The 10,187-nt window shown below is 40.0% G+C and overlaps 1 protein-coding gene across 1 annotated transcript; it reads left to right on the top strand.

Annotated features, from left to right (window-relative positions):
- Positions 1 to 1,298: 1,298 nt before the first annotated feature.
- On the top strand, positions 1,299 to 2,423 carry LOC148100529 (uncharacterized). The gene is made up of 3 exons (XM_087847780.1): positions 1,299 to 1,517; positions 1,659 to 1,910; positions 2,065 to 2,423. Exons 1-3 carry the CDS (start codon positions 1,388 to 1,390, stop codon positions 2,256 to 2,258), a joined length of 576 nt encoding a protein of 191 aa, XP_087703906.1. The 5' UTR covers positions 1,299 to 1,387; the 3' UTR covers positions 2,259 to 2,423.
- The last annotated feature ends 7,764 nt before the right edge of the window (positions 2,424 to 10,187 follow it).

Genomic DNA, 10,187 nt, shown 5'->3' with positions numbered 1-10,187 from the left:
AGTCTTTTGCATCAAATACACATTTTCTGGCAGAAAAAACTATTATTTGGCATTACTGTGTCTGAAGGATTCTTAGAACAGCGTGTTACATCTGATTTCTGAACAAGGTAAGCTTACATTTAAGATACTGAGGTTTTAGTTACTGAGTTAATACATGATATAGCTAACTGTCTGGATCAAAGGGAGTTCTTTTCAATGTTAAACATTTTCAAAAATACAGCAATTGCAAATTTGCAAATCCAAGAAAAAAGTTTCTAAAGCACTTTAAAAACATTTAGTACACTGGACTAAAGTGCTGTACACAGTACATGTTAATGGGTTAAACACTCAGGCTCAATTTAATAAAACTCACAAATTCAATAGCTCCATCTTAAAAACAATAATTCCACAAAATATGAAAGTGTAGATTGGTGGAGAACTTGGGGGAGGGGTTGCTCCTGGCTGTATATACAGGTCAGAAATTGTGTTTTGACCCATCATAATCATAGTGTGTTTTTTTTTTTATTTAGATGCCTCGAAAGCCATCTGTAGACAAGGTTTCCATTTTTGCAATTCTTTGCAATTCAAAAGAGGCCATAGTCCAAAATGGCAAAATAGCCACTCCAGCTGCATCAGTCTGGAAAGAGCTGAATCAGCAGCTTGAAGACAAGATGTCAGCAAAGGCCCTGTACACTTTTGTGAAGCTAAATAGACACAACATCTGGTCAGCTTTGGAAATCAGTGATCAGGAAAGTAATAGTGAAGGAGAGTTAGATTTACATTGCATTTCTCCTGGACAAGAAAACTGTCAAGCTTTTGAACTAGAAGTCCCTTTTGAGGACTGGGTTAAATTTATTCCTGAAAAGGTTGAATACAATAACAAGTTGTCTCCTACCCAAAAAAGGGAATACACAATTTTGAAACTTGGACTCATATCATCAACGATCTTATATGGAAGAAGATCAAAAATACATGTACACTTGTGTTCCAAAGAACAAAGGTCCATCCAGCTGTCACCAATAATTATCTGGATATCAGAGGCGACTGTAACGCGATGGACGCGAATAGAGCGTCAGGTTTACATGTAAAGTCAATGGAAAAGCGCGATGACGCGCGATTGTGGGTCCCGCGAAAATTTGGAAGCAGATTTGCGTTGCGAAAACGCCAAAACGCGTGAAACGCGCGTCAGTGTAGCGCGTCTGGCGCGTTTGACTCGAAAAAAACCACGCGCGTGAGTTTTTGTGTTGCATTTTGTGCATATGCGCGTTTCGCGTCTACCGCTTGAGTTGGAAAAATCTGAACTCCAGCGTCAAATCGCGCCGCGACAACCAATCAGGAGCCTAGTGACGTGGCTCTGACCTAGGTCAAAGGGGCAGATCCAGCCAAAGCCCTTGATTCTTCATTCAGTATGGAGGAAAAGCTCATCAGTGCCGTGGCTAATCACCCGGAGCTATATGATGCTAGCTACTACTTCTACCGAGACAGGAATAAAAAGGACCTAGCTTGGAGGCACATAAGTGAGGAGATCGGGCAACCTGGTAAGTTCATTCCTCCTTCTTTTTAATTTTCAGACTGACCCGATGAAGCCACGCAAAAGCTAGCAAGCCCGCTTACTGTCCCGCTATTTTCCCACTGATGTACAAATACCTTTCCGCTAACAAGATAATGCGTTTATTCAGAGGACATCTGCAGGAGAAAGTGGAAGAGCCTCAGGGACACTTATAATAAGGAGAAGAAGACAGAGAAGAAGAAGAGGAGTGGGTCTGCAGCAGGATCGGGGAGAAGATGGAAGTTCTTCGCGGTCATGGGGTTTCTGGACCCCTTCCTCACCCCGCGGGAGACAAGCGGCAATATGGTGCGGACCGTGGAGAACTTCTCCCCCGAGGACCAGGGACAGCCCGAAGAGGCAGCAGGGGAGTGTCAGTCAGAAGGTATGTTTACAATGAATTAATGTAGGCAGTTAATTTATGCGTGTTGTCATACAGGAATATATTTTGTTTATTAATAAACAGTATACAGTAGTCCCGCTGTTCATCCGTCACTGCCTCAACTTTTCGCTGATTTTTTTTTTATTGCACCGTACAGCTTTCAATATTATGAAGAGGTTGGAGTTGACTCTGTTGATGGAGAGGGAGATGAGGAAAGTGAGGAGTAGGTTCATTGCAATAAAATCATCAAAATTATGCAAGTTCACTGAGAAGCACTGTTACATTGTTCTCATGTTACACATTCCTGTGGAGGAGAGTGCATATTTTTCATCTGTGAATAAATGCGTATGAAAATTAAAATGCATTGTTTTGATTTGACATAAGAGTGTAACATGGAGACATGACGACTTCATTTTGTAGTTTTATTCCTTCAACGTCATCAGTTTTTTTTCTTCTGGGTGCTGCTGATCTTTAACAACGAGTACATGAGCAATTAAAAATCAAACTTGATATCTACTTGACTAGCGATTGAGATTAATCATTTTAATAATTTCTACATCTACTCAAGAGCTCCAAAGTATTTTACAGGTTTTACAGGTTTGCTTTACAATATAAAGAACCGAGGTATTTATTGTCTGAAAAGCTAAACTCTTAACGAGAGTGTAACAATGTAAGGTGGCTTCTGATTGTAGATTGTATGACTAAAATAAGACCTGAAGGTCAGGATCAGCCCACATACCATCTCAATATGACTTCTGATGTCATTTAGAGGAAAACTGGAAACAAACCCTCCCGAGAGAAAAATAAATGGATAGCTTTGGAACTTGAGATTAAGTCAATTTAATAAATTTGTACTGCCGCTGACTCATTTCAACAGACTAAACTGTGTGCCAATAAATTATCAGCGACAAACTGAAACACGTTTTTTTTATGTAGAACTAACCAACCATAAGAAAGATTTAACAGTATTAGATCAAAGTAGTCTGTAACAGTCTTTACTTAAAAAGAAGACACAAGACAAGTCAGCTTCTCTGACATGCTGATCATTTCTTCGTGCTCTATGAAATTGAATCTAGTTTCATTTAATTATGCATTTGAGGCCTGGTGATGAAATTCAGTCACATACAGTCTGCATTTAAAACCAATCATGATATTTATTTATTCAAAATGTGTCCTTTAGCTAACTGAAATGTGTTTTGCTTTGTTAGCAATAAAAACATTAATGCAGTTTTTGAAAGCATTCTTTCTGTTCAATATTTGTCCCAAAACATCTACCTAATAATAATAATCAACATCATCATCATAGGGCAATTTATTAAATTATGATTTTATTACTTACTCTTTAAAAAAAACAAAAAACAGAAGGTATTCGTAAGTCGAAATGTTAATAATCGTAACTAAAAGCAGGTACTGCCAGCCGAACATGTTCAGAGGCTGCAGCGGAAGAGGTTCAACCTCCAGTTCTGTCTCAACGGTTTCTGGCATCGATTGTAAACACGTGTGCCAGGTGCAGCACACCGTTTCTCCGTCAATTATTCAGGAACGCAACGCCTGCCTGAGATCACCTTTCCCGTCTCACAAACACAAACCTGTTTCATTTAGTTCAGTGTTTTCTACACTCTACAAACTGTATAGCTTTCCTGCCGCCAATGATCGCTACCCGGACCACAGCTGCCGGAGAGGCTGTTGCTATAGGAACAGCGGCACACAAGGCAGACAGACAGACGGGAAGATGTCAATTAGATTATTGCCGGAAGAAACATGGTTCTCCCTTCAAAATAAAAGCGGGTCCTGTCGCAAAGGAGACCCAAAACTAAGGAGTGTCATGGCCAGTTAGAAATGTCATGTGACAGACAGCCAGCAATTAATAGTCCAATGGTGCTCCAGTGTTTCATGAGAAATACAGATCTCTCCCTGCAGACTGGCCACTCCAAGCGGTTCATGTCTGGAAATCTGTGTGAACAGATCGCTAAAGAGCTGTGTGAGGGCAGAATGGAACCGGCTATATGGAGGTCAGCGAAGGCAGCAGATCTGATGGACGTTGGAGATCCTGAGCCAAGCCACCTTCCAAATTTGTTCACTCTGCGAAAAGCCAAACAAGAGAGAAAAGACTTGGAATTAGGAGATAAGGACCCCATTGCATCTCTGCAATTGTTAAAATATAGTGTTCCTTACAGTGGTAGCATCCGAGATATTGGACTGGACAGGTTTTTCTGTCACTACTGGAGTCAAACACAGATGCATGTTTACAAGACATTGTCAAAAAAAATCTCCCCCAACTGTGTGTTTTGATGCAAGTTGTGAAAAAACTGCTGAGACCAAATGGCAAATCTGGCCATATCTTCCTTTATCAAGGTATTCTGAAAGAAAACAATTGCCCCAGTGTCCCAGTGGTGCAAATGCTGTCAGAGAAACATGATGTTAATGCCATGGTAAACTGGTTGACAGAATGGATTCGTGCAGGTGCACCTGTGCCAAAGGAAGCTGTGAGTGACTTTTCTCTGGCATTTCTGGGAGCTCTGGTCAAGGCTTTCACTCCTCATCCTGATCTACAGTCCTACCTTAATGAATGCTTTTATGTCCTTCTTGGAACCCAGTCTACCAAACTCCCCCCTTGTTTTATCAGGGTTGAATATTCCGCACTGCATCAAGATGATATGCCAATGGGACTGCCTGAAGAAGAAAACACATCGTGTTAAAGATTTCTTTGTCAGGTCATTAGCAAAACGTCTTCAGTCTCAATGCTTGGACCATGCAAAACAGCTCCTACATGCTATCACTGTTGTGGCCCTCAGTGAGGCAGAAGGTGGTGACAGTTCTGGAGCCCCTCTTCCTTCAGAAAGGTGCAAGAAATACCTGAAAGCCCAAATTGCTCAAGACTCCATCATCATTCCAGATGAACAGACAGAGGAAAGTGAGAGAGTCGATTCAGTTGATGAGATCCAGACTGACCTACGACACTGGGTAACAGAAACATGTGAGGAGAGCAGGTCACCTGCTGCAGCAAACGGGGATAGAGATAACATTCACTTTCTCCCTGAGATTATTCCTCATATAATAAGACTGGCAAGTTACTTGCCATTCTGGACAGGAATAATGGTCCCTCTCTTCCAAAGAACCAGCATCACAGCAAGTTCAGCCACTGTTGAAGCTGAGTTCAAAAACATAAAACATGGCCTTTTCAAACATGAAAACTTGCCTGTTCGAGTTGATCGCTTAATTGCTCGTCATCTTTCCTTCATCGAGGGAAATATGCGGATTTGTTCTGCAAAAGAAAAGGTCAAAGATGAGGCAACAGTGGGATCACTGAAAGTCACAGATGCCAATTCTGGATCCATGACGACTCACAGTGCAGAAGACAAAATAAAAATGGATGCTCACCTGTTTGTGGTATCTGATGCTGTCACAAACATTCTCCAGGCTGATGAAGATGCAGTTGAGAACTGGAGGAGCCTAGCTGTTCCACCCAAAAAAAGGAAGTGGACTTCCTACCTCTCTTCATGTACCAAATGGCTCCATGCAGATGAAACTTTTGGGGCCAAAAGAGTGAAGGTGGGATTATTAAAAAATGGAAACCTTCATCAGCCTATTAGATTAGGGGAATCAACAATCTCTGTGCTCAATACCTGTGCATCTGATGCATTTTTTCAGTGCTTATGTTGTGCCTTCTGTGACAGCTCAACATTTCAAAATGCTGTTCTGAAGGACAGTGAAAACCCAGTCCTGCAGCTGGTGAAAGCCATTGCCACAGATGGTGTGAGCCAACAAACCTACAGAAGGAGAGCAGAGCTGCAGTTCAAAAAAGCGCCCCGCCGACAGCCAAACCCATCTGTTCTCTGATTGGATTGTTACATTTGTGATTGACATGACATTGACCAATCAGATGAAAGGAAGAACAATAGGGTCAAAATTCGTACTTGTAACTTGCAGGGTTTTTTTGGCTAAGTCCACAGACAAATCTTTTGTACGCACAGACAAATCTTTTTTACACATACAAATCTTTTTTACGCACACACAAATCTTTTTTATGCACACACAAATCTTTTTTACGCACACACAAATCTTTTTTACACATACAAATCTTTTTTACACACACAAATTCTTTTTACACACACAAATCTTTTTTACACATACAAATCTTTTTTACAAGTACAAAATATTTATGACCACATTTTGAGCCCATAGAACAGTCTTTAAAACACACAGAGAGTATAAAATCACTTTTTTTGATGTTGACAGATCAGCCTCGTGTGTCTTTCGACTCTCCTTCTCCAGATCCACCTGGCCAAGGGAGAGAAGAGAAATGAGGGGTCACATTGTGCAAACAAAACAGTGGAGCAAAGCTGCCACGTGTGGGTCACATTTCTCTTTTCCAGCACTTCATCCTGTTAAGTAGGATAGATCCCTTCTGACCTATAGCTGGTAGAGGATGTTTTTTTGCTTCAGTTTGGTAGCTCTGTCTCCCAGGCAACCATAGTCCCATCCGGTGAACAGGATCATGCTGTAACTGCTCACTATTGTGTATTGCTCACTATCCTGTACTTTGTTTTCAAACTCCATTACAGTTTACTTCACACCACAAACCCTTTGTAAAAAATTAAAGAAATAAAAGTAAACTGCAATAAATTACAGGAAGCAATACAATAAAATAGCCTACTAACTCTTTTACACTACGTACACACGTACACGTTTTTGTTTTGTTTTTTGCTGTCTTTTTCTGTCGGTTTGGACCTTTTGTCCACATGTAAACTGTGTTTTGGATAATAAAAAAAACTGAGATTTTTAACCATGTTTTTATTAGCTGCATTATGTTTTGGCTTTTGTGTTTTGGTTCTATCAAGCTTCAAATCCCCCTACATTAGCAGTTTTTCACATATCTACGTAAACATTTTCCACAGTAAAAAAAAATTTTTTCAAAATGTTTTTAAAAACCTAATTTCAAAACCCTTTTTCAAATTACAAATTAAACTCATTTTCAAAATGCTTTAAAATAAAAAAAGACAAAATTAATTTAATATTACACTTTAATTTTACTTTACAAATAGGCACTTGGATTATATTTTATAACAGTATTAAACAAGAGCAAGTTTCATTTTCCCGTGGTTTTACTACCACACTGGGGCACATGTTGTCGTGGAATTTTGTAAAAAAAAGTCTGCAACACGGAAAGAGCTGTGATCAAGCTATTTATTACTATTTATTACCAAAACACATCTAACATCATACTTCACAGTCATGCAGGCTCTACCGTTTTGGGGGATGTAATGGGGGTGAGGGAGGGGGGCGTACAGCCCAACCAAGTGCACTGGAAGTCTGTCAAAAGAGGGTTTGAGTTCACATTAATGGTTGTAGGTGAGTCTGGTCTCGGGAAATCGACTCTCATCAACTCCCTTTTCCTGACTGACCTCTACTCTAAGGACTGCCCTGGCCCCTCCTGCAGGATTAAAATGTCATACCTCTCATCGCAAAGGCTGACACACTCACCCCAGAAGAGTGCCATCTTTAAAAAAAAAAAAAAAAAACAGATTATGAAGACAATACAGGAACACAAAATTAAAATCTATGAGTTTCCTGATGTAGATGAGGATGACGACAATAAGCTGGTCCGGAAGATCAAGGAAAAAATGCCGCTGGCAGTGGTCGGCAGCAATGTCGTGATCGAAGTGAACAGCAAGAAGGTCAGAGGTTGTCAGTACCCATGGGGTGTGGCAGAAGTCGAGAATGTGGAACAATTCGACTTCACTGTGCTGCGCAACATGCTGATCAGGACCCATATGCAGGATCTGAAGGACGTCACCAACAACATCAACTACAAGAACTACCGCAGTAAGAAAATTGCTTCACGATGATCGAGTGACCACAAACCACGGTTCCCAGCATCGCTCAGCAGAACCTAGAGGGCTACGTGGGCTTTGCCAGCCTCCCAAACCAAGTACACCGAAAATCTAGTCTTGACAACAAAGGATAAAAAGACGGTCCTTCTTAAACTACACAAACAATTTGGACATGCATCAGTTGACAGACTGCAAAAACTTCTGTCTTGCTCAGGCAATAGTGATGATGAAAGCATTACAATCCTGAAGAATATTATAAAAAACTGTAAAACATGCATCCGATACGGTAAACCAAAACATAAGCCTGCAGTGGGTTTACCCATGGCTTCAACATACAATGAAACTGTTGCAGTGGACCTGCATGAGCTTGAGCCGGGACTGTGGTATCTACATGCCATTGACCATTTCACAAGATTCAGTGCAGGAAGTATCATCACCACAAAAAGACCCAGGGAGATGGTGAAGCACTTTATCCACTGCTGGATAAGCATTCACGGTCCACCGCGCAGACTATTCAGTGACAATGGCAGTGAATTTAATAATGAAGAAATAAGAGACATCTGAGAGAGATCTGCCTTCAGTCCTTACTGACAGACCCCCAGCTTTGGAAACTGAAATGAGTACATGGATAGCCCAGCACACTACAACGTTTCATGCCATGAGACAAGCTTTTACAGAGGCTGAAACCGTGGTTCCCAGCATCGCTCAGCAGAACCTAGAGGGCTACGTGGGCTTTGCCAGCCTCCCAGACCAAGTACACCGAAAATCTAGTGTGTCAAGAGAGGGTTTGAATTCACATTAATGGTTGTAGGGAGGTAGGTGAGTCTGGTCTCGTGAAATCGACTCTCATCAACTCCCTGTTCCTGACTGACCTCTACTCTAAGGACTGCCCTGTAAGTTCTTGTAAGTCACCTAAAAAATACATTTTGAGGTCTGTATAGGAATATCTTTTATCCATGTGTTATTGTTTAACAAGTGAATTAATAGGTTAATGTGTCGGTGTAAAAACAATGAAAATGGAAAAAAACTGAGTAAACAAAGGAGAAAAAAAAGAGTGTAGAAATGTGCGTCAGAGGAATAGTCTCCAACTAGTATAAAGTTTACCTTAAATAGTACTTACAGACTTATGTTCACTGTTTAATCCGTTTACTGTCACTTGGATTTGTTGCTGCCATGCTTTGCATTAGTTCTCCATTTGGTGTGTTGATAGCAATTTTGAATATTCTTACACAGTAAAAAAAAGTTTGAAAATGTTTTTTTAATTAGATTTTTTTAAAAAGCATTTTGAAAATGAGTTTCATTTTTAATCTGAAAAAGCACAAAGCAGATTTAAAAAAAAAAAAAAAGTTAAAAAATCTCAGTTTTTGGGATTTTTACGTGTGGACGAAAGGCCCAAACCGACAGAAAAAGACAGCAAAAACAAAAAACAAAAAATACCTGTGTATGTAGCGTAAAGGAGTTAGTAGACTATTTTATTGTATTGCTTTCTGCTATTTATAGCAGTTTACTTTTATTTCTTTTATTGTTTACAAAAGATTTGTGGTGTGAAATTAACTGCAATGGAGTTTGAAAACAAAATTAGCTTTGGTCACCACTATGGTAATGTTTTTCTAAAATTAGGTTTTTAATGAATGATGAAGGTCAAGGAGAAGAAGCAGAAACTGAAGGACTCAGAGGCTGAGCTTCAGCGACGTCATGAGCAGATGAAGAAGAACCTGGAGGCGCAGTTCAAAGAGCTGGAGGAGAAGAGGCGAGGGTTCGAGGAGGAGAACAGTATTTTGTCTCTATCCACCAAATTTGAAAATGTTTTTTAAAATGAGGTTTTTAAAAAAACATTTTGATAATTAGGCTTATAACTCTCAGTGAAAGTGTGGTCATAAGTGACGAAAAAAATTAAAGTGTGACATCTGCTATTAAAAATGTACCCTTGTCAGACGGTTCAAATATTCGTAGAGTTGAAGTTCTGGCTACAGACAAGTTTGAAATGCTGGTGGATGACCTGAAGAAAACTGATGTAATGTCTATAGCAGAAGATGGGTTCCCACACAGAACTGATAATGCACAGTTGTGCATATATGTCCGTTTTTTGGATGGCAAATTGCTCGGCTTACTACTGTTAGAGGGACACACAGCTGACGAAATAATGTTTGAGAAGATTTCAGCTTTTTTTGAGGAAAATGGTCTGGAAATGAAGCGTGTCTGTATACTTGTGACAGATGGGGCTCCATCCATGGCAGGAAAAGTGTGTTGAGTGTGGTCAGCAAAATATTTATTTTAATTTGAAAGGGAGTTATCAAAATGTTTTTTTGTTATTATTTGAAATGTGCAAAAAAACAAAAACAAACAACGTTTGGTTATAGCTCCCCTTTTTTAAAAATGGATCTTTTGGTGTGCATTTGTGAGCGGTCACCAGATTTACAGGGGGAAAAAGAATAAAACATTACTT

This window comes from Neolamprologus brichardi, chromosome 11, assembly GCF_056152115.1.
Source record: "Neolamprologus brichardi isolate AB-2024 chromosome 11, ASM5615211v1, whole genome shotgun sequence".
NCBI classification, from domain to species: domain Eukaryota; kingdom Metazoa; phylum Chordata; class Actinopteri; order Cichliformes; family Cichlidae; genus Neolamprologus; species Neolamprologus brichardi.
This window is presented reverse-complemented; position numbering and strand designations above follow the sequence as displayed.